Source organism: Cuculus canorus, chromosome 26 (assembly GCF_017976375.1).
Source record: "Cuculus canorus isolate bCucCan1 chromosome 26, bCucCan1.pri, whole genome shotgun sequence".
NCBI lineage: Eukaryota > Metazoa > Chordata > Aves > Cuculiformes > Cuculidae > Cuculus > Cuculus canorus.
In genome coordinates this window covers 606070-629611 of record NC_071426.1, presented here as the reverse complement: position 1 = coordinate 629611, position 23542 = coordinate 606070, and the positions used below count along the sequence as shown (strand labels likewise).

At 51.5% G+C, this 23542-nt stretch overlaps 3 protein-coding genes and 1 non-coding gene across 6 annotated transcripts; 1 reads left to right on the top strand and 3 right to left on the bottom strand.

The window, feature by feature from the left end:
• Positions 1–858: 858 nt before the first annotated feature.
• LOC128849218 (small nucleolar RNA U13) lies at positions 859–954 on the bottom strand. The gene has a single exon (XR_008447210.1). It is a non-coding gene; the product is annotated as a small nucleolar RNA U13 (small nucleolar RNA).
• Positions 955–1344: 390 nt separating this feature from the next.
• TTI2 (TELO2 interacting protein 2) lies at positions 1345–5623 on the top strand. 2 transcript variants are annotated; one of them, XM_009571465.2, is made up of 7 exons: positions 1345–2083; positions 2647–2833; positions 3313–3405; positions 4254–4438; positions 4512–4655; positions 5092–5254; positions 5489–5623. In XM_009571465.2, the coding sequence occupies exons 1-7, from the start codon at positions 1440–1442 to the stop codon at positions 5567–5569; spliced, it is 1497 nt and encodes a 498-aa protein (XP_009569760.2). In that variant the 5' UTR covers positions 1345–1439; the 3' UTR covers positions 5570–5623. The 2 variants fall into 2 exon arrangements, 1 of the variants encoding a protein (XP_009569760.2); XR_008453613.1 differs by lacking the exon at positions 5489–5623 and having other exon boundaries at positions 4493–4655; positions 5092–5229.
• A 32-nt stretch (positions 5624–5655) lies between these two features.
• On the bottom strand, positions 5656–9616 carry MAK16 (MAK16 homolog). The gene is made up of 10 exons (XM_009571416.2): positions 9521–9616; positions 8589–8638; positions 8314–8423; positions 8143–8207; positions 7878–8029; positions 7375–7429; positions 7210–7284; positions 6756–6866; positions 6416–6472; positions 5656–6171 (listed from the first exon to the last, which is right to left on the bottom strand). The coding sequence occupies exons 1-10, from the start codon at positions 9533–9535 to the stop codon at positions 5983–5985; spliced, it is 879 nt and encodes a 292-aa protein (XP_009569711.1). The 5' UTR covers positions 9536–9616; the 3' UTR covers positions 5656–5982.
• Positions 9617–10481: 865 nt separating this feature from the next.
• SLC18A1 (solute carrier family 18 member A1) lies at positions 10482–20955 on the bottom strand. 2 transcript variants are annotated; one of them, XM_009571462.2, is made up of 16 exons: positions 20750–20954; positions 19606–19801; positions 19014–19374; positions 18284–18342; positions 17982–18065; positions 17609–17701; positions 17202–17291; positions 15937–15980; positions 15751–15811; positions 15515–15610; positions 13342–13420; positions 12919–12970; positions 12668–12731; positions 12461–12580; positions 12155–12288; positions 10484–11839 (listed from the first exon to the last, which is right to left on the bottom strand). In XM_009571462.2, the coding sequence occupies exons 2-16, from the start codon at positions 19727–19729 to the stop codon at positions 11726–11728; spliced, it is 1575 nt and encodes a 524-aa protein (XP_009569757.2). In that variant the 5' UTR covers positions 19730–19801; positions 20750–20954; the 3' UTR covers positions 10484–11725. The 2 variants fall into 2 exon arrangements, with proteins under 2 accessions (XP_053944856.1, XP_009569757.2); XM_054088881.1 differs by lacking the exon at positions 17609–17701 and having other exon boundaries at positions 10482–11839; positions 20750–20955.
• Positions 20956–23542: the final 2587 nt, after the last annotated feature.

Sequence of the window (23542 nt, the reverse complement as noted above, 5' to 3'; positions counted from 1 at the left end):
ATGTGATCGAGAGCAGCCCTGCAGAGAAGGACTTGGGAGGGTTCTGGTCGATGAGAAGCTCAACACGAGCCAGCAACATGTGCTCGCAGCCCAGAAACCAACCGTGTCCTGGGCTGCATCCAAAGCAGTGTGGCCAGCAGGGAGGGATGGGATTCTGCCCCTCTATTCCTCTCTTGTGAGACTCATCTGGAGGATTGTGTCCAGTTCTGGAGTCCATAAGAAGGAGAGGGAGCTGTTGGAACGGGTCCAGAGGAGGCTACAAGGATGATCCAAGCACCTTCCCTACGAGGACAGGCTGAGAGAGTCGGGGTTGTTCAGCCTGGAGGAGAGAAGGCCCTGAGGAGACCTTATAGTGACCTTCCAGGACCTGAAGGGGCTCCAAGAAAGCTGGAGAGGGGCTGTTCATAAAGGCTTGTGGTGACAGGGTGAGGGGGAATGGGGACAAACTGGAGAGGGGCAGATTTAGACCGGACATAAGGAGGAATTTCCTCACGATGAGGGTGGGGAGGCCCTGGCCCAGGTTGCCCAGAGCAGTGGTGGCTGCCCCATCCCTGGAGGGGTTCCAGGCCATGTTGGATGGGGCTTGTAGCCCCTGATCCAGCGGGAGGTGTCCCTGCCCATGGCAGGGGGTGGCACTGGGTGGGCTTTGAGGTCCCTTCCAACCCCAAGTGTTCTATAATCCTATGATAAATTAAAAACGTAGGTTTTTGTCAGCTGGGGTGACAAAATCAGGCAAAAATAAGTTCTTTTCTGGGTGCTTTGTAACCACCCTACACCCCCCTTAACAGGCTCACAAATAGCCACCCTATACCGTTCGATACGTCCACAAACACAAAAACCAACACGGACCCCCCGGGCGCTCAGAAGGGATCTGTGCCACGTCGTAACGCAGGGCGCACACGTCACGCAGCCGCGTGCCGCTCCCATTCATCATGCGCTATGAACCGGAAGGATCAAGACGCGTTTTGGCGGGCTTCTCCCCAGGGCTGCGCCACACATCTCTAGGTCAGGGAGACACACAGGCGCCATTATATTGTTTCCACATATATCAATGTGATTTATTGTTCACCAATGTTTTTCGCTCTAACAGATACGTTTTACCCCTCTCGGCGCCAGAAAATCTCTCTTTACTTTTTCCACAGAAGGAGCTAATTACTAATGCTAATTTATTCCAGAAAGCCACGCCCCCTCGGTTGCCTTTACGGCAAAGGCGACGTTTTGCGACAGGCGCGGTTTGGGGTGCAGCCAATGCGGAAGTGGTGGAGAAAGGGGAGCGTGAGAGGGTTTCTCCTCTTCTGGTGGCGCCGCTAACGAGCGGAGCGGGAGACGCGGGGTGTGAGGGGGGATTTGGAGCTGGGGGGGGGTGGCCCTGAGGATGAGAGGCGGCCATAAAGGCGGCTGGGGGCCCTCAGGGTGAGCGAGTCGGTCCTGGAGGGGCAATGGAGCTCAGCGGCCTCGTGCGGGCCCTGAGGCCGGAGGGGCCTGGGAATGGGGAGCAGCCTCCCCTCGCGGTCCCTCCAGCCGAGCGAGTCCTCCTGCAGCTCGGGCAGCTCCTCTCTGAGGGGCCCAGCTCACCCAGCATCATCCGAGACCTGGGAGCACTGGTGGACGCTGCGAGCTGCCAGTGGCTCCTCGGAGGGTTGAGCCCCACCACGCTGGGCGGGTTGGTGGCGGCGCTGAGCGCCTACGCAGCACCCCCAAAGCAGGAGCAGGACTCGGTGGATCTCCCCGCTAAGGACAGTGCATACGCTGCAGCAGCTGTGAGAGCAGCAGACGTTGGTTCTGTGTTTCTGCACCTCCTCGCAAAGCTGGAAGCTGCCAAGACTCAGGAATCTCTGGGTGTCCCCGTGGTGGGTCCAGCCCTGTGCCATGTGGCGGCACCCATCTATATTTTTGCTATCACGCACATTGCAGAGAGGCCCTGGACCAATGCGAAGTCCCGGGCAGCAGCACAGGAGGTGCTGGCATTGCTGGTTCAGGCTGCAGACTGTGAGTCAGAGGCTGAATTCCTTCGAGGAAAGAAGGAAGATGAGGAGGGAAGATTTGCAGCAGTGATGGGGCTCCTGAAACAGGAGCTGACCAAGTGAGTAGGAAGGGGAGGGCAGTGATGGAGACAGTGGCGTGTTTGGCTGGTCTTTGCATAGGAAAAACTGGAAGCTGGGGCAGCCACCATTTCTCTGGGAAACCTGAGCCAAGGCCTCCCCACCCTCACAGCAAGACATTTCTCCCTAACATCCTGTCCAAATCTCCCCTCCTTCAGCTGAAAACTGTTTCCCCTCATCCTGTCCCTGCCCTCCCCAATTAAGAGCCTCTCCCCAGCTTTTCTGGAGCCCCTTTCAGTACTGGAAGTTGCTCTAAGGACTCCCCAGAGCCTTCTTCAGGCTGAACAACCCCAAATCTCTCAGTCTGTCCTTGTACAGGAGGTTCTCCAGCCCTCAGATCATCTCCATGGCCTTCTCGGGACTTGCTCCAGCAGATTCATGTCCTTCCTGTCCTGGGAACTCCAGAACTGGAAGCTCTATCCCCAGTGATGGAAGGGGAGGGAGGAATTGATCACAGCTCACTGTCATGCTGAGGGGCCTGAATGTGTGGGAAATGAGCATTCCTTAGTTCCAGCATTTGCTGAGCCTATGTTTGTGTTCCTAGAGACAATTGGAAGCGCAACCCTGCCACGAAGTTTGTGTTCTCCTGGACACTGCCCCATGTCACCCGGCCCTGGCTCAGCCGTTACTTGGAACGTGTCCTCCCGCCATCGCTGCTCATCTCTGATGACTACCGGGAGGAGAACAAAATCCTGGGTGTGCGCTGCCTCCATCATATCATCCTCAATGTGGTAAGGGATTTGAGAAATTAGATCCCATTCTGGGTGTTGTTTGAAGGAAGGGTGGGTTGGATGCCTGTTAGAATTCCTGACTTGTCATCCTGCTGTTAACCTCACAGTTCTGCTGCGTCCTCCAAACCATCCCTGTGTGTTTAAATATTTTTAACGTGAGGCAAAGAATGGTTTTGCCACCTATTGAACTCAGCTGATTTACAGAGCGGCTCAACACCAGTTTGCAGAGCAGGTTATTAAAGTTAATGCCAATGGAACTGCAAAACAGCACAGCTGGGGAGGTGATGGGAATTGGCTGCTCCTGTGTGTGGCAGGGTTTAACCTCTGCTTATTCCAACACCTGCTCCCACTTTCTTGTCAGCATTGTGGGTGAGGGTTGTTTTAATAAGACCCGAGGTTGTGCAGGCTGTTCTCTTTTATGAAGTTAAGCAGCTGCTGAATGCAATGCACAGCAATAAGGTTCTGTTTGGTTGTTGCAGCCAGCTGCTGACCTGTGCCAGTTCAACAGGGCTCAGGTTGTGTACCATGCCCTCTACAACCACCTCTATTCACGGGAGGCCCCACTCATCCAGGTAGGAACTCTTGTTTAATCTGCCTGCCTCATGGTATTGCGTGTCAGCCCCACAAGGGCAAGCAGCTTAAGGCGTGGGTAGGCAGAACCTGTTTCCTCGCAGTCAGGCTGTTACTAACAGCAATGGTTTTGCCAAGGCACAGAGCAACTCGATAGATTTGGGGAAAATAGCAAAGTAGAGGGGAAGGTCTTTTGCCTCCCCTCCCCATCCAGGTGGCAGCCTTGTCGAAGGGGCCAGTAATAGGTAGAATCATAGAATTGTTCAGATTGGAAAAGACATCTAAGCTTGTCCAGTCTTAACTCTCAGCCCAACCCGACCATGCCTGCTAAACCATGTCCCAAAGCACCACGTCTACACGTTCTTTGAGCCCCTCCAGGGATGGAGATTCCACCACTGCCCTGGACAGCATGGTCCAGTGCTTCACTGCTCTGTCGGTAAAGAAATTTTTGCCAATATCCAGTCTAAACCTCCCCTGACGCAGCTTGAGGCCATTTCCTCTCATTCTGTCTCTTGTAACTTGGGAGCAGAGCCCAGCACCCACCCCACCACAACCTCCTTTTCAGGGAGATGCTGAGAGCAATGAGGTCTCCCCTCGGTCTCCTCTCCTCCAGGCTAAACAGCCCCAGGGCCCTCAGCCGCTCCCAGAACCGCTGGGCTCCAGCCCTTCCCCAGCTCCGTTGCCCTCCTCTCCACGCACTTCCAGCCCCTCAATATCTGTTTTGTGCTGCAGAAGCAGTTGGGTCTGTCAGGTGAACTGCAGCAGCTCTGGGTGGTCAGAGGGTTGGAGTTCTGGTGTTCTGAAGAGAACACCAGCAGGCTTGCCCAGATTTGCTCTCTGTCCAAACCAGGTCGTACTGCTGTGCCTGCTGGACTTGCTGCCGATCCTGGAGAAAGCCCAGCGGCAGCAGAAGCAGCCCAGGCCGACCTCCTCCTGCGACGCAGTGCTGCAGCTGCTGCTGACCCACATGGAGGCAGAGCATCGCCTCGCACTGCGCCGGGTGTACGCCAGGACCCTCCCTGCCTTTGTGCAGAGGTGAGAGCAGAGACCGCAGCCCTGCGGGGACCTGGTCTGGATCTCCCTCCTCAGTATTTCTTTGTGTCAGCAGGCTTGGCATCCTGATAGTGCGGCACCTGAAGAGGCTGGAGCGAGTTATCCTGGGCTATCTGGAAGTCTCTGATGGCCCCGAGGAAGAAGCTCGGCTGGGAATACTGGAGACACTGCAATGCACCATGGAGCACGCTTGGCCCAGGTACAGGTCTGGGGGTGAAAGATGCTGTAGAGAGCATATCCTGAATGCTGTTCCTCTCCCAGAGCCAATGTTGCTGTTCCTTGAGGAACAGGCCTTGAAATCTCAAAGGAGAACCTGTCACAAGAGGGAATCACTGGCATTACTGCTTTGCTGAAACACCTGGTCCAAAATCTAAGCTGGGTCCTCATTTTGACCTGATTTCTGCCTGGTTTAGTAGCATTGGCTGGGCTAAAAAATAAACCATGCGAACGAGGCAGCTTCCTCAGCCTCACCACTGAAGCTGTTGCTGCCTTACACCAGCTACAGCCCTGCTCCCCACATGAATGGCAACAGGCAGCTCCTGCCTGGCATCCAGGACCTGTCACATGAGGCTGTGCTTTCCCCTGTCTTACAAAGAGGGTTTAGAGGAAGGCGTGGTTGTCATTTCCCTTTGCAGAATGCCGTGTAGACTTTCTGTGCTCCTCAAAGCCCTCCTGAAGATGATCTGGGATGTACACACTGACCAAGGTCCAACGCCTGAGCCAGTAAAAGCCGCCTTGCTCCAGGGAGCCACAGAATGCCTCATCCTGCTGGATCGCTGCTCGGAAGGGCAAGTGAAGGTGAGCTGGGGACCCTGCCCTGCTTCATCTCCCATCCCTTCACCCTCAATCAAGGAAGCAAAGAGCTTCCTCAGTTCAAATTGCCTCGAAATGAGTGCTTGACTTTGTTGATAAGGGACATGATGCATATTGACAGGTGTCCACGCTTTGTATCCTTCTCATCCAACAGAGGGTTGATAACACACAAACCCAAGTGTTCCAAAGCACTGGAAACCTATGCTTTTCTCATTCCAGATCCTGCTGGAAGGTGTCTACAGCAGCTGTGAGGAGAACCGTGTCCGAGAATGCATCAGGAAAGTGCAAGAGAACACGTGAGCTGTGACTGACCAATGCTCACTGTGTGTTTTGTACAGTAAAACTGTTTTATTTATTCAAAGTTACTGTCTTTCTCATCCCACCCATTATCCCAACACCTCCCCAAAACAAGTGCACTCGCCCAGATGCACACGGGCTTCTCCAGCTTTGGAAGCAAGTGACAGTGCTGCCCAATCCAGGTTCCTTCCTGGAGCATGGTCTGAGCTGAGCCTGGTGTGGTAGAAAAGGTGGGGAGCCTTCTTCAGGAGGCTTGCTGCAGGAGTTGTACAAATCTGCTGCAATCGCCTTCTTATCTTAATGAAAATTATTAGTCTGCAGTATGGAAAAGGAGTAATTATTAAGGATCCTGCACAGAGTGGCAGAAGCTGGAAGGAGTTCTAGTGGTGGTCTGTCATTTGGTACAAAATGGGAGTTCAGGCTGCTTTCGTTTTGGTGGCAGGCTCTGTTTCTTTTTCATACTCTATCTCAATGTACGGACGTTTTCTTCTAGCTGGTCCTTTCAGGGGAGTTTTCCCTTTAGATTTGGAGCGAGAGGCTTTCTTCTCTACTTCTTCCTCTTCTTCCTGCTCCTCTTCGCTACTTGTCTCCAACTTATCCATGTCCTGAGAAAGACAAGAGGGATGTCAAACCACGCTGTGTAACCAAACCTCCCCTTTCTGCAGAATTCTCATGTACCCAATGGCATTTTATCATTCCTGGCTCCCAACTGTGTATCCAGAGGAGCTGGGGTGCAGATACAGTGCAGCCTGGCTGTAGCCTGTTCCACAAACCTGATTCCACTGTCTCATCCCAGCAGGGAGATACCACAGCTTAACCCTCATGGGTTATTCCTGGTGCTTCACCTACCTCAAAGTCGCTGAGGTCACTGTCATCTGCTTCCACAAACTCCCTTTTATCTGCGTCCTGTAAGGAATAGACAGTTGGTAGGCATACACTGAGCACAACACAGCGTCACAGCTTGTGATGGAAGGGCCCTTCGAGGCCACCGCTGCACACACATACTGAGTTCACCCAGGGGGTATTCAGACCGAGGGAACCTTTACAACCCCTTAAATTCCCTTAGGTGATAACAACCTTTCCTTATCTTTTCTCACTCTGACATTCACTGCTCACAGCGTGGGTGACTCGGAGCTGCCACATCAGGTCAGAGAAGGATGAAGTGTGGTGCTGGGGCTGAAAACATTACCTCCTCCTCGTCTTCTTCCTTCTCTGCATCGGACTCGCTCTCGCTGTCAGCCTCTTGCTGTTGCAGGGCTTTGTCAAAGGCGTGAATGGGGAAGTTGTAAATGTCTCCATACTGGAAAGGAAGATGTGAATTTTGGTCAGTCATAGGAGAAAGGCAAGGCCACCTGAAGCCCGTAAGTGGCAGAGGGGCAGCATCAAAACAGCTTGAACTTGTGGCTTGGCCCCTTCCCTAATTCAGAAGTACGTGCTGCTGCACAGAAAATGAGAGGCTCTACATTTGGGAAGAAAGAAGTTCTCCAGTCCATTATAAAGCCAGTAAAGAAGGGCAGTGTGCGGTCATCCCCAACCCCTTCTACATGGTTGGTGCTTCTATTGCACACCAACGCCCATGTCTCTCCCTGGAGAACCAGCAGGATGCAGTTTTACCACTATGCTCTGAAGGGTCTCTGTCTTACCGTATCCTGTTTCAGTCTTTCCAGTAATTCCTTCTCGATGGCATTATCCAGCTGAGCAGCAATCAGGGCTTTCTCCTAATGGAGTACAGAGGAGCTGTGTCAGTGGTTTGAAAGACTGTGGAACAGGAGCAACAGATGGGAGATGACATGAAAGAGCCATCTTACCTCTCTCCTCTTCTCTCGCCTTTCAATCTTCCTCCGTAAAGGAACAATCTTCCTCCTGCAGGGAACAACAAGTACTCGGTAGTGAATCTGTCAGCACTCATGTAGCAGACGAGCAAATGCTCATTTGGGGCAACAAACCAGCACTTGTGTCATTAGAAATGTGGCTGCAATTAGCTAAGTGCATTTATAATGCCGCAGTTAAATCTATCGCAGCCAGGTTTATTTACAAGCCTACCAAAGCCTTGGGAAAACAGCTGGAGGCACTGGAGCTGCAGAAAGGCTCTGTGTAAAGCCAGTGAGCATGACTTTGATGCTTGGAAGGTTTGGGTTGGAAGGGATCTCAAAGCCCAGCCAGTTCCAACCCCCTGCTGTGGGCAGGGACACCTTCCACTGGGTCAGGTTGCTCCAAACCCCATCCAACCTGGCCTGGGACACCTCCAGGGTGGACAGACAGAGGCTGGAGAAGCTGAACCAAGGTGATGGCTGCTAGTCCTATCACTCACTGTCGCTTGAGCGTCAGCTTCCGGATACGGATGAGGTACTGTGTGATCTTGGTAAACCGCTGCTTGCACTTGTGTCTGATGAAGCGTGGCCAGTAGATGAGATTCTCGTCTATCTCCTCCAGGGCTTTCTCATAGTTCTTGCTTAGCAGGACCTGGGAGGGCAGGAAGGGGAAAGGGCTGAGCTAAGGAGCAGCAGGAAAGTGGGAACACATCCATCCTGTTGCTCCCTGCCTCTCACTGTGTTAGTCTGCTCTCCTTAACTCACCCGCTCCCAGAGCCGACGGGGGAAAGGTGCCCGCTCAATTGTCTTCATGTACAGGTAACACCGACCTAAAGAAGAGAGGAACGCAATGCAGGAGAAGGGTCAGAGCATGTTGCCAAGAGCGGGGAAGCGCTGGGAGCCAGGATGCCTTCCAGCAGGGGCTGTAGCTCTCACCCTTCTCCTCCCTGATGGTGGCGTACTGGCTGTTGGCCAGTGGGCAGGAGGAACGGTTGCACAAACCCGTCAGGTTGTACTCATTCCGGCAGAAGTTCTGGGTCTTCGTCCTGGAAAGACAAGAGGTGAGATGAAAGGGGAAGGGTGGGAGCACCCTCCTGCATCCCATGCCCCTCACAGCCACCCACCCGATCCCCTGTAACCCAAGGAGCGCCCATATCCCTCCTTCCTGCTCCTCTCCCTGCGGAAGCACCCTGTACATCCCCAAAACTCACGTTATCTTGTAGGAGCAGAACTGCCGGTTCCCGAGCGTATCCCAGACAACCTGTGGGGACAAAGACTGGGTGATGTGGCACTCGCCAGCCTGCACTCCCCCCTCCTGCAGTCCCCAGCCAGGCTCTTAACAGGGGCAATAGGACCCCCAAAAACTGGGGTCCCCCCTCTAGCAGATCTAGTCCCTCTCTGGGTCTGTCTGCTCCCCCCCCAGGGGCAGATGCTGAAAGGCTCTAATGGGGGTAAGGCCCCCCCCAAAAGCTTAGGATTCCCCTCTGGCACAGCTGGCTCCCCCCACGGATGGTGACAGGTTCTAATTGTCGTGAGGGTCTACCCCCAAACCTTGGGGTTCCCCCTCCTTGTTCTGCATCCCTCCCTGGGCTGGGGACAGGCTCTAACAGGGGTGAGGGTCACCTCAAAGCTTGGTATCCCCGGGTCTGTCCACCCTCCCACGATACTGATGGGCTCTAATAGGGGGTGAGGGTTTCCCCTAAAAGACTCAGGTCCCTCCTCCTCATTCTGCCCATCCTCTGGGGCTGGGGACACCCCAAAGCTTGAGGTCCCCCTTCCTTGTCCTGCATCAATCCCTGGGCTGGGGACAGGCTCTGTAAGGGGTGATGGTCACCCCAAAGCTTGGGTCCCCCTTCCTTGTCCTGCATCGATCCCTGGGCTGGGGACAGGCTCTAACAGCGGTGAGGGTCACCCCAAAGCTTGGTGTCCCCGGGTCTGTCCGCCTCCCCCGGGACGCTGACAGCCTCTAACGGGAGCGAGGGTCCCCCCAGCCCGTCCTGTCCGCCCCCCCCATCTCCAGCCACGTGCTGGGGACGCGCCCCGTGCGGGCGGCGAGGGGCGAGCGGCGATGGGGGTATCGCAGTCTCCCATTGGCCGCGGCGCGGGTCGCTGCGGAGCGGAGCGAGGGAACACGCGGACTCACATCGTCCGAATGCATCGTGGTGAGACCGGCGGGAGCGCGGCCATAGCAGGAAGGGGCGGGGCCAGCGGAGATCTCGCGAGAGTTGGGGATGTCATGGCGGCGCGGGGTGGGTTGGGTGAAAGGGGGGCCGAAAGCCCACCTGATCCCATCTGCCTTTGCCGTGCGCAGGGACACCTCGCACTGGTGCCGTGTGTGCACGCGTTCAGGGCTTCCTAGAAATAATTTGTTAAGCCTAAGGCAAGGAAGGGGGCTTTTCTTAATGAGAGCAGGCATAAAAACCCACTAGTGTGTAGTAATATTTTCTTTTAGAATGTTCATAGCATCATAGAATCACCAGGTTGGAAAAGACCTCTTGGACCATCGAGACCAACCATTCCTATCTGCCACTAAGCCATGTCCCTGAGCACCTCGTCTACCCGTCTTTTATATACCGCCAGGGATGGGGACTCCACCACCTCCCTGGGCAGCCTCTGCCAGTCATACAAGAGATGATTCAATCCATCTCACAGGGCCACGGCAGGACTGGTTGTAACTGAACCGTAGAATCATGGGATCACGGAATGGTTTGGGTTTGAAGGGATCTCAAAGCCCATCCAGCTCCACCCCTTGCCACGGGCAGGGACACCTCCCACTGGATCAGGGGCTCCAAGCCCCATCCAACCTGGCCTGGAACCCCTCCAGGGATGGAGCAGCCACCACTGCTCTGGGCACCCTGGGCCAGGGCCTCCCCACCCTCACAGCAAAACATTTCTCCCTAAGATCTCGTCTCGATCTCCCCTTTTTCAGCTGGAAACTTCCCCCTTATCCTATCCCCGCACTCTCTGGTAAATGTTGCCCCAACAGCTTCTGCATTGCTCTTTTATCTCTGTGGGTCCAAGTGGGGGAAAGCTGCTTCCTCACACCTACCACCACCCACCGTGTCTCCTGCCGCCTCCCCAAGCCGCAGTGCTGGCGGTACCTGTGTACATTGCTGCTAATGCACTAAAGAATTAGATTAACTCTTTTTTTCAGCAGGGTGGATAAAAAAATGGAGTTGTTTGATGCAAAGATTATATCCTAATTGTTCGCTTAGAGCAGAGAAGCTCCATCAATGTCATTGGCACTGCAGCTAATAATTAGTCTGAGCTGCCAGGGCTGGAGGGAAGAGTGAGTAGTGTTGCTGATGGAACAGCTGAGGGCTGGATAGTGAGGAGCCCTCTTGCAGGATCCGAAGGCTCCTCTACCTTCCCGATGCTCTCGGGGACCGAGTTTCTGGAGAAACCTGCTGCTGGGCACGCAGAGAGCATTGGAGTTAATATTTACCTGTGGTGGTGTGGCTAGATCCCAAAATGGAATGACTTGATTTTTTTTCCTTCTATCACAGAAAGCAAGCACGTTTTTCCTTTTATTCTTGGCAATACAGGGAAACAGGTGGGAGATAAAAATAACACGGGTTTGAGAACAGGCTGTGCATTAGTCACTTCCAGCCAGACTAAGAGACACAATTTCATCTTGTAAGTGCAGAGAGAGGGGCGAGGGCCCCACCGTGGGTGTGGGCTTGCTTGACGAGAGCCATTTTGTGCCCATAATGAGTCATCAGGTACCAAATCTTGATGGATTATTATTATCCTCCTGTTTCCCTGCTGGTGAGTACATCTGCATTGTGTGTCTCAGGCTGTGGAGCAGGGAATCATCTGTTCTGTCTGGCAAGAGAGACAGCTGCGCATTACACAACTGCTTGCTCGAGACAGAAACGAGTTTATGCAAACAGAGAAGTTGTACATTTGACGTTTCATTCGGAAAAATGGGATCACAGGAATTTTCACTGATTCATAATCACTTTGGACCTCTAACAAATACCACTGGGTCTGGGAGAGATGTTGATGTGGTTCCTTACTGCATGGGCAGGCTGTGCCTGAGACACTCTTGTTCTGCAAGGCAGGATGGTACAGTTCTCCTAATCTCTTTTTTTGGCAGATGAGGTGTAGTGAGTTTGGGTACCTTGCCTGGAAGTCACACAGCACCTGAAAGGCTTAACTGAACAGCTAGAGCCTGCAAATCCTGTGTCTCTACCCCGTGCTGTGCATTGCACAGCTGAGAGAGTGGTCCTCTGTCCATTCTGTGTCCGTAAGTCTTGGGGGAGGCTGGATTATTCTTGGGAGCTAATACATCCATGTTGTGTACACATACTGCAGCTTCGAAAAAGAGCACGTGTCCTTAATCTTGCTATTCTGCATTTTCTACCTCCACATCACTGTTGTCTGTGAGCGGGAAATCGCGCAGGGTTTTTGGAGTGGTGTAGCTTTTGGTTTGCATGGAGTATTCCTGGTTTAGGATTGCCTGAGTAAAGGAGAGAAGGAATCACGTGTTAGTAAAAATGATTAATTTAAATTATTAATGGGAGCATTGCTACTTGGAGAGAAAGCCAAAGCAGGCAGTGGCTCTTCCCCACGGAGTACAAACTGTGAGTTAGCAGAAAGACAGGAGCTCCAGACTATTGTGCATTTATTATCTGAGTTTTTGCCCCTTTTTTGAGGGTAGAGCCCCAAAGGGAAGACACAATCCTTGGAAAACTTATTCTAACCCCCCCCCCCCCAAAATCTCTGGACTATCAACTCTTCATAATTTAAGAGAATAAAGTACAATCAGACTCACAGTCTTCTCCTCTTTAGCGGGAGGGTTACGCAGATACCAACAGAGAGGAGCATAAGAAATGTTGATGACTCCAATGATGATCATCAGCCAGGGAAACCCGATAGCTCGTACAATCGCACCGCCCATTGATGGGCCTGCAAATATAATAATTAGTAATGGCTGAGATGCCAGGGAACAAACGGTGCCTTTCCAGTTTGGAGGAGTCAACAGTGAGTGGGTTGCAGGATTGCCAGGAGCAAATGGAATCATAAACTGAGTGAGGTACAGACTAAGTATGTCTTCCCATGAGTAAGAGATCCTCTATACCTATTGCAAAGCCCATGCAGAAAGCGACGTCAGCAATGGCATAGACGTTGCCGTAGACGGAGGTGTGGCGAAGGTCCACCAGGTAACCCATGATAGGCATCATTGAGGAGTCCACCATTCCTGCCCAAAGCAAGAAGGACCAAATCAGTCATCTCATCATTGCTGAGGGCAATGGCGAGAGCTCCATTTTGAGCTCCAGCTGCTTACCTATGGCGAAGCCAAGCCCACTGTTGGGGCCAATCAGCCCATAAATATTTTTGGCCAGGGGTACCTTTAGGAGGAGAGAAAGGATTTCTGGGTGAGGCCAGAAAAGCTGAGTGAGGTGTGAAACCAATACATGTGTGCAAGCACCGAACATCTAGCGGCTGCCAGGCATGTAACCCTTCTCAGTCCTATCACCTGAACTGCTCTAGCTGGTTCTTCTACAGAAAGGTCTCAAATCATCTTGTGCTACTTACGCAGAGGAGACTGATTCCCACCACGACCATGCCAATCAGGGAGCACAGCCACCTGCAAGGACACACCGGTTAGGAAAGAGCAGGTGGTAGAATCATAGAATGGTTTGGGTCGGAAGGGACCTTTACAGGTCATTCAGTCCAACCCCCTGCAGAAGCAGGGACATCTTTAACCAGATCAGGTTGCTCAGAGCCCCATCCAACCTGACCTTGAATGTTTCCAGGGATAGAGCCTCCAACCACCTCCCTGGGCAACCTGTGCCAGTGCTTCCCCACCCTCACTGTAAAAAAATTCTTCCTCATATCCGGTCTAAGTCTGCCCTCCCTTGGTTTAAAACCATTGGTCCTGGTGTGTGCAACACCACGAGCGTAATTCACGCTGAAAGCACAGGGCTGGCTTGAGCTGAAATCTTGTGTTCCACTTACCGACCCATTTTGTTGGCCAGAATCCCAAAGAGATTGGTGCCGATCAGGTAGGAAATACTTGCAGGGAGGAACGCCATCCCTGAGAGGAACAAAAAAAAAAGAGTGTCATACCTAAAAATAATACAGGGGATTTGCAAAACTCTTCATTTCACTGTCTGCCTCTCTCGTCTGGAGAGTATTGTGAGCCAGGCAAGGCCAGCGAATGCCCAGCACCTACTCTGTGTGCCTTTCTGTGCTGTGCTGCTTCCCCAAGTCCTCTGCTGCCTCCCTGTCCCGGATGCACTCCATACCCTACGGAAGGAGGGTGCAGCAATTCACCCCCAGGAGCTGTGAGACAGCCAGGACCCAACGCTGAACCCTTTTTTCCCCACTGCTTTAATGAACCCATCCTCCTTTCCTGTCATGGATTCTTCCTCTTCCACCTCTCTCTCCTTTCATTTGGCTCACTAAATCGAGAGGAAAAAAAAAAAAAAATCACTGCTTAAGTATAAAGCTTCGGGATCGTTGTGCAGTCAAAATTAAATATTTGCTCTGTTTGCTGATTTGTTTATTTTTAATATACTTGGCCACTGAGTACAAATAAAACTAGGTAGCTCCGTTTCACTGAGACAACTTCCTTATTGAAACAGCTCAATTCATGTTTAATTTTCTTTCCTCTCTTTAACAGCTACAGAACGTGGTTAATCCTGGAGGTTCAGTCCAAGCCCTTCTGGGTTTTTTTGTTCCAGAATCATGGGAGCGGACAAAGCAAAGCGTACAAATGAAGAAGCCCCTTGAGTACCTAGAAGCTTGTGAGATGGATGGACTGCAGTTGAACAGTCTCTAAATCCAAACTGTTCTCAAATCTCAGGGACCTGAAAATCTAGTGAGTATATTTGGGGTTTTCTTTGCTGGCTGCTGTCCTCTGGGTCCTGCTAAGTCGCCTTAAAGGTTCCCTGTGAGTTCAGTGGTGACAGCAGCAACCCTGAGTGCATTTCTCAGCCTGTGACACCTGTAGTTACCAAGCAGCTATGCTATCCCTTCTCCCGAGTCCAGAAGCCTCGGGACGCTGCCTTACCCTCGCCCATCCTTGCTTGGTCACTCATGAGCAGCATCCTTGGTTCTTATCAGGGTGGATGCTCCTGCCAAACCAGCAGATAACTTGATTAAGAGCTCTCCCAGCCCTCCTGCTTCCAGATGCAATTCGATTTGGGATCTAAGTGTAGCCCATGGCACCCCTGGGTCATCCCTCAGCCAACTGGGTTTTATAACAATTAGTTTTTATTTTTGTAGCACACACAGACAATGTTATCTCCAGATCCCATTTTCTAGGCAGCTGGTAATTAGCACGTAGCATCCTGTCCTGACTGGGACTCTCTAAATGGCCTTGTTTGACTCAGAGCTGCCTCTGCAGAACCCATCTGGCTGCCACCATTCCAGCCCAGTATGATGCCATTATCTGCCCTGCAGAAGACAGGATTCGGCAGGCTTCCTCTGCATGAAAACTGCCTTTCTTCCACCATTATTGCTCTTGTGGGGAGTCTGATTCCATACAATTTTTTCAATAATAGAGAAAAGCACATTGTAGAGCAACTGCTAAGGACAATTCCAGCTGAAATTGGAGCAACGTGCAGCCTGGGATCACTCACTCTGTGTGGGTGAGGAGATGTGTTTTCTTCTTTTTAGAATGATACAAGAGATCCATATCGCAGTGCCAAAGTGGGACCGGTTGTAATTGAACCGCAGAATCATAGAATCATGGAATGGTTTGGGTCAGAAGGGACCTCAAAGGCTATGCACCTCCAACCCCTGCCATCGGCAGGGATACCTCCCCCTGGATCAGGGGCTCCAAGCCCCATCCAACCTGGCCTTGAATACCTCCAAGGATGCGGGAGCCACTGCTGTGGGCAACCTGGGCCAGGGCCTCCCCACCCTCACAGCAAAACATTTCTCCCTAAGATCTCATCTCAATCTCCCCTCTTCCAGCTGAAAACTATTCCCTGTCTTCCTGTCTCTGCCCTTCCTGATCAAGAGCCCTTCCCCAGCTTTCCTGGAGCCCCTTTCAGCACTGGAAGCTGATCTAAGGTCTCATCAAAGCCTTCACTTCTCCAGGCTGAACAATCCCAACTCTCTCAGCCTGTCAGCTACCTCAAGCAACTGTTCAGGTGTGAAGGCTGGAAACCACGGCACCTACCCAGCTGCCATTTCGGAGAGCACATGGTTTGCATCATCCAGATGGGTAAGGTGGGCTCGAGCATGGCTACCCCCATGTTGGAGAAGCAGAGGGCTCCTGATGGGGAGAAAAGGAAGAAATGTTCTATTTTAACTACCTTCTGCTGTGGTTTTGAGCAGGTGTGAGTGAATCTCTTTAACTGGGTGACACCAGTGCACAAAGACAAAGAGCACAGAGCATGCTGATGTCCACCTTACCTGCAGCAATCAGGATGAAGGGGTCTCGCAGCAAGGTAAACACTGGTGTGCCCTTGGTGCTCTGTGGGAGGGCAAAGGGGATTATGTCGGCCACGAGTCATGTGTGCCCTCAGCTCTGTGCCCACCCAGCCCTCCTCCCTCGTGTGCCTGGCACCAGCTCATGGAAGCTCACACATCTGTACTCACCTCGGGGGAGATCTTAGAGGGCTGCAGGATGCAGAGCTGCAAAGCTGGGAAGAAAAAAGTGATGTTAGTTTACTTCTGCGGATGACATTACTTCAATTCCCATTTCCCTCCGGCTTTTCCTTTAGCAGGATCCCTCTCTTCGGCAGAGGCCACAGGGATGCAGTAACTGCGTGTGGAGACACTTTATAGCAGCATTCCAGTGCTGAAGGGAGCTTCAGGAAAGCTGGGGAGGGGCTTTTGATCAGGGAGGGCAGGGATAGGACAAGGGGGAATGGTTTTAAGCTGGAAGAGCGGAGATTGAGGTGAGATTTTAGGAAGAAATATTTTGCTGTGAGGGTGGGGAGGCCCTGGCCCAGGTTGCCCAGAGCAGCGGTGGCTGCCCCTGATCCAATGGGAGGTGTCCCTGCCCATGGCAGGGGTTGGACCTGGGTGATATTTACGGTCTCTCCCAACCCAGCCCATGATTTTATGATCCTATGACATCGTTCAAGCGGGCACAGGGAGAGGTGGGTCCCAGCCCTGCTCCCTGAAGTGGACTGGGTTAGAAGTGTTTTGTTGAACCATGAAGCAGTTAAATACGCAAAAACTTTCCATCTGTCTGCCTGCTGGGAGCCACAATTAGAGCATGACAGAAATTAGATGTGGAAAAGAATAAGATTGAAAAAGAAAGTTTCATCTGTATGAGACCTACATTTAATTTTCCAAAAGCTCTTACATGCTTCATTAAAGCTGTCTTGCATTACATCCAAGCAAAGATGGTAACTATGACTATAATTTAATTAGCTTAATGCTTCCCGCTGAAAATGCACATTTCTGCTCTCTCCGACTTTGCCGTTACGCTCCGCAGGCCCTCATGGCCTGCATCTGTAACACAGCTGTCGGCAAAAGAACAAGGATCGGCATTCCTGCTGGCAAAGTCTCATTGCTCCATGGTGTGGAGAAGAGGCTGCAGACGAGTGTGCTTTCTACAAAGAATCCACAGTTCAAAAAGCTGCACTGAATGTGCTATTCAAGCCACTAAAGTAATCAAGGGGTTTATTAAGTAATGAGGGACTAATTCTTACTGTATTGCGATGTCAATCATCTGGTGGTAGAAAACATGTGATTTAGCAATAACAGAATAACCAGTGCTGATGATATTAGCCGGCTGGTATTCGTCTGCCTCTTCCTTCACACAAACCCTGTGAGGTTCTCCCCCAAATAACTGTGTTTTAATTCTTTCCCGTGCTTTATTTTTGATTGGCTTAAACCATGTGGTTTCTCACCTCCGTCCAAGAGCGCTAGGAAGGCCAGGACCAGGAAGGGAGATGATTTCCCCACGAATTCGTACATCACGCTTCCAAAGGGGGCTCCAACTGCAAGGGAAAGGCTGTGTCACCACACAGTGGCACTGCCACCATCCCCAGCGCTCGGGCAGAGGCACTCGGCTCTGGTTGTTGTGGTTTTCTTGGCATGCCCTGGTGGGTGTTTGGTGATGGGTTGCATTGGAGAAGGTGTCAGGTCGTGCAGGCAGTGACCATGGAGAGTGGACAGAGGGAAGGAGGAGGACAGGCCAGCCATGCCCACGGAATGCACAGGGGCACAGCCAAGAAAGTGGAAGCTGTAGGTGATGGCCACTAAGGCTCTGGAGATGCTACTGATGTAAACCCCCTTGGGAACAAGGTTTCCTTACTCAGCACACCCAAGGCCAAGCCTCCAAGAGCGATCCCCATTGCGTTGCCCCTCTCGAAGTCATCTGTGTACACACTGGCCAGCATGCCCAAGCCTGGGAGCAGAGAGAAAGCAGAGGCCACGTGAGGCTGGCTGGGACTGTGGTGGTGGGGCTTCGCTCTGAAAGCAGCCTGGGCTTTGTGGGGGGTTTATCTGCTTGCCATCTGGGCTGTGTGGGTGCACCCTCTGCACCAGCCAGGCAGGAGCAGCGAGGAGGAGGAGTTTGGAGCTGGGGAAGGCAGTGAGCGTGCGTGCTGCTGATCATTCCCGAGGCGATAATTGAACCCAGACAAGATGAGCTAATGCAGGGACTGAAGTGTAGCTAAAACGTTTACCTGCGACAGATGAGAATGATGACCCAATGCCTTGGAGGGCTCGGGCGATGAAAAGCAGGGTGTAGGTGCCTGAGAAAGCAAACACTGTGGAGGAAGGAGAGAGACAGCGTCAGGCAGAACTGCAGACTGAGAGGGTAACAGCAGTCCCAGCTTGCACCAGTTTGGGTGCTGGGTGCTGCTCATCTATTCTTGTCACTGATTTCTGAGACTGGTTGTTCTGCTTTCACTCCTTTCCCCTGCACAGGGACAGCGGTGCGGGCACAGACCAAAGTGTGAAGGTCAGAGCGAGGGATGATACTCACTGACTGTGGAGATGAACATGATGATGAATCCCATGAACATGGGGATGTGGTATCCTATCCTGGAAAGCAAAAACAGGGGCACCATCTCAGGGAGGATCCCTCATTCCGGACGGAGATCTGGTCTTGATGCCCAGCCTTAACACACAGACACATCTTTGTGGGTTAGTGAGCATCTCCTGAACGTGTGGATGTGAGTGCTGTTCAAGGAAGGCTCCAGTGCTTAAGTGCCCCCCGATAACACTGCAAAGCACCCCCAGAGGCCCGGCTCTGTTTTGCCAGCCCACCCACCCACCCCAGCGATATGGAGGTGAGCCCAGCACCCCTCACACGTGTCTGCTAGACACAAAGGTGATTTAAAACTCCAGGGAAGAAAATATGAACAGCATTAAATCCGTGACAGGGTGGGAATCTTTGTTTGTTTATTTGATGGTTACTGGTATTAAACAGCATCTGTCTGCACCTGAGGAGAGCATTAGTGAGGCTTATGTTGTAATATAAACTTGCAAGTTATTTGTAGGCTCTTAGGAAAGGTAAAAATCATGCTTATTTTGATGAGTATATTCTTCCCCCTGCTATCTTTCCCACCGGTTCCTGTAATTCCGTGTCTGCAGGGGCTGCACACGTGCAGCACAGACCTTTACTGCTCAGCTAATGGTGATTTCATCCACAGACAGGAACTGCCTGTCCCCGAAGGGTTACACCCTGCTACAAACCCAGCTCTCTGACCTACCTGTTCGTCAGGAGACCCACGGAAGGGTTGACCATCAGCTGTACGAGAGCCTTGGAGGCAAACAGGAGCCCCACACGGACATTTTCCTTGGCAAGGAACTCCTTGCCCTCCGGGCAGCTGCTCGGCAGGGTTGGGTTGCTGGTGTGGGGCTGTGGCAGGGAGCTGCTCCCCATCCCGCTTGCCAAGCCTATGGCACTTGTGGAGCCCAAAACGGTCACTGTGGTGTTGTCAAAATAGGAGAACATGGAGGAGAAAGGAGGAGCCTTCAAGCCTGAAGGGGCCAGCTCAGTCCAGGCTGGGGCAACAGAGCTGTTGGTGCCTTCATATTCTGTTGTATAAAGGAAGGTGGGGACGATCGGTACTGGAAGAAAAGCCAGGCAAGGGATTAGTCAGCCATTTTACTCCTTTTTCTAGCTTGGCATGCAGGTGAACAGAATGGTGGCTAAATGTTGGTGTCCTGCAGGCTCCCTGTGCCCAGCCATCCCCATGGCTCTCCCTGCATAAGGACCCTGCAGGCATCATCTGGAGACTGACCGAGGAGGCAAAACCCCCAGACGGCACCCGAAGAGCCGGCATGAACACCGCACCATACCCACGACTGTCAGCAGCATGTTGTCCAGCAGCAATGCGACGAACACCACCACCAGCACCAGCCTGCGCGATGCCCTGCCTGCTGCCAGCCAGCGCCAAGGCAGGCGTTCAGCATCCGGAGACATGGCCGAGAACCTGGAGCTCGCAGCACGGGTCCCGCTGGTCCCTGCTCTTCAGGGCTGGAGATCTCCTATGAGCTTTAAAGAAAGCACGACTGGTTACAACCTCTGACAGCTCATGACTTCTCTCTTGAGAAGGCAGCTCCTGAGGTCATTTGGTGGCTGTGTCCTCCAGGAGCTGAGTGTTCTTCCCTAGGAGCTGGGACCACCAGCTTTGCAGTCAAAGGCTGGATTTTTATCAAGCTTGCATTTAAAATCACAGATGGAGTGCGCTCTATCCCCTTTCTACTCTCCCGAGACGTCTTGTACCTGCTTCAAGGCATCATTTAAGTCTTCTTCCAAAGACTCAAAGCGCTGATCAAGCCAGTAGCTTATCTGGAGTAATCTCTACATCTTTTATTCCATGTTTGTTCTTTGGAGATTAAATTAGGTCTCAAAGGAAATTAATTTACCTTACATGTCTTTTCATTTGACCTAATTGAAATGTCATGGCAAGATACAAGACTTAAAAGCCTAACATAGGTGATTAAGATCAGGGCTTCAGAGGGATGGAGAGAAGATTGCTTGCCCAGTCACACTGAAAATATCAATCAGAAATTTGCATTAAACCGACCAAACAATTAGCCATTTGCGTTCTTGTAGCTCGTAGGCACTTCAGAGACAAAGTGGCAAAATGAATGGAGCCAAGTCCAAACTATCACTCTTTCCAATAATCCTGTGGTTTCCTCAAATCCCAGGCAATGATATGTATCAGTTTTTAATTAAATGAAAAGCAAATTCTCTGTCATCGCATAAGAATCACTAAGTTGGGAAACAGGAATTGTTTCTAGCTGTAGCACTAGGAAATACCAAATATTAGAATTAATGCAAGAGAGGAGATATCTGATAGATATAAATTAGAGAGACAGAACAAGTAAGGAAGCATAGACAATAAAAACATGTAGACTGATGTAGCCTTTCCATCTCAAGTCACATTCTCAATGCAAACCTGTTGCATGGAGCAGAGGAAAGCAAACGAACTCTTACCCTGGAGCTCATCTCGGTGCGAGGAGGCAGCTGCTGCTGCGGGAGGTGGTGTGGTCGGCAGGCGCTGCTCCCAGAGGATTTATGGTTACCTTTTATCACAAGAGGATATGAGTGTTCCTCTTCCATGGAGATTTAATTGGAACCTCAAACAAGTTTCATTCAGCCTTGCAACTCCCTCTGCGTCAGAGCAGGACTGAGGGGTGGGCTGAGGGGGATGGGGAGGAGAGGCAGGAGCATTTATCTGCAGCAGAAGCACCTGCTTTCCAGGCTTTCATCAATGCCTCTCTTTCTCTGAGCACCTTAACTCTTGCCTGGGTCTGTGCACACTGAACGTGCTGCCCTGGGATTGCACTTCCATGGGGGAATCCCACTCTGCCCCATCGATGGGTAGATACGAGGGGCAGCAAACGGTTTCATCCCTGGGAGGCAAGGCTGGCATCATTAAATGGCCCTGAGAAATGCATTTATAAAACACACAATAGTCTAGGTCCTGGACTACCCTCCAGTGACTGGTGGCTGTTCTCGCACTGCCTTTTTAAGCGGAAAGAGAAGAGATTTAGGTTAGATATTAGGAAGAAAGCCCCTCCTCGTCTTTCCTGTAGGCCCCCTTTAAGAAGGATGCTGGCAGTGGGTGCCCGTCCAGAACTGGTCCCTAAGCTATTTTGTGTCTGCTTTCTCTCCAGGGACAAAGAGAGGTTTCTTGGACTAACAAGGCTGGATTCTCCTAAGCAAAGCTGGATGGAAAACTATATCCGCGCATAGGTGAGGTACTGCAAATACCACTGAAAATGTGATCTTTTTTTCCATCATTTCTGTTTTCTTAAACTTTTGACACTTTGCTCCATGATTTCTTTTTTAAACCCAAAGCGATACCATCATTCATTCAGGATACAGAGATTTACTGCCAAGAAAGGAAATAAATCCTAAATGTATTCACCTTTTCTCTGTTGGCACATAAAAATCTGCCAGGGAGGCCGTTTATCTGGCTTCTGCATGGCCCAAAACTATTGCCAATGACATGAGATGAGTGCATCCTACCAAGGAATTCCCCGGGTGTGCATTAGAGCAGAAGTTGAAGCCTTTAAATATGCTTCATGAACTGAGAATTGAATGTCTAGGCCTAGAAATGACTTTCTAAACATCTGCAGAGCAAGCAGAGGATGAGCAGTACAGCACTACCATCTGCTGAGGGAGCTCGGGATTGCTCAGCTGTGCTTGGGGATCCGGCTAGGAAATCATTCGGGGGCTCCTTCAGGTGAGGAGGGGTATGTGGAGACAGCAATGGTGATGACGATGATTCTCTCTTTTTATTTTTTTTGTAGAACTCATGGTTTGCAGCCCTAAGCATCTGAAGGAGACTGCTGTCGTGTCACTTGTATTGCTGAGACAATGGGAAAGCTTACTCACAGGTGCTTTGGAAGCATTTTCATGTGTCCATCAACATTTTCCAGGCACTTCTCTTCTATATATACATTGTTTTTAACCATTATAAATATTTGCCATGAATTTAAGCCCTCTCAATACTTAAAGGAGGCTCCAAGAAAGCTGGGAAGGGGCTCTGGATTGGGGAACACAGGGACAGGACAAGGGGGAATGGTTTTCAGCTGAAAGAGGGGAGATTGAGAAGAGATCTCAACGAGATGTTTTGCTGTGAGGGTGGGGAGGCCCTGGCCCAGGGTGCCCAGAGCAGTGGTGGCTGCCCCATCCCTGGAGGGGTTCCAGACCAGGCTGGATGGGGCTTGGAGCCCCTGATCCAGTGGGAGGTGTCCCTGCCCATGGCAGGGGTTGGAGCTGCATGGGCTTTGAGATCCTTTCCAACCCAAACCATTCTATGGTTCTATTTTTCCTTTCAGTAACACCATAGGGGGAAAAAAAGGCTGGCATTTTCTTCCTAGCCAGACTGAAGTAGTGAAATAGAGTGAACATTTCTGCTGTAAAGAAAAGTACAAGAGAATTTATGGGCTGTTTTGAAGGCCCAGCATAGGGCCTGAAAAATCGCTGGCAGCAGACCTCATGCCCGCTCCGCAGGCGATTGCAATTCCGGTGCATTCAGGTGACAGCAGGCTTCTCTCGGCGAGATTGCTCTCTGCAGCTGCCTCGCCTCGAAGGTGCAGTGAAATACATCCTCTGCGCAGCCAGGGCTCCTGCCTGCTGGCTCAAAGCAGCATTTTACAAACCAGCGGGAGACTAATGGCTTATAGATGTAACACCGCCAGCCTGGGGTCGGGTGAACACAGCAGTGGTGACTCAGATTGGAACAGTAAACCCATCTTTTTCTTTAGAGCCACTCTCTGCTAATATTTCCTTTACCAGAAGGTTTCTATTGCCCGGCACTGGACCCGCTGCCTTATGCTTCCTGCGGGCACATTCGTATCGTCCTCTCAAACGCTATGAATGAATACAAATATTTAGACCATAAAAAGGGTCTGTATTGAGCAACTGGAGTTTGCATTCCTGGGCCACCTTTTAGCCAGGCTTTGATTGCAGCTGGAAACTGTTTGCAAAGCAGTGTCAGTTGAACGAACCCTCGAGGCTGCCGTTCAGCGAGCCTGGCTTCTTTGTATTTTGTGAAGTCCTTAACAAAGAGGAGAGCTGGGTAATTTGCTCAAGGTCACGTTGAGCTAGAAGGACAGCTGAAACCTGGCCAAAGTCTTCCACTTTTGTGTTTAATCCACTTGACGACATTGTCCCTTTTGTCTGGGGATTATTTATTGTGTTTACTCCCTCCTTAGCCAAACAGCTCGTTGTGCAGTCGTTCAGGTTTTTTCCATCAGTCTCACCAGTCCCTGGTAC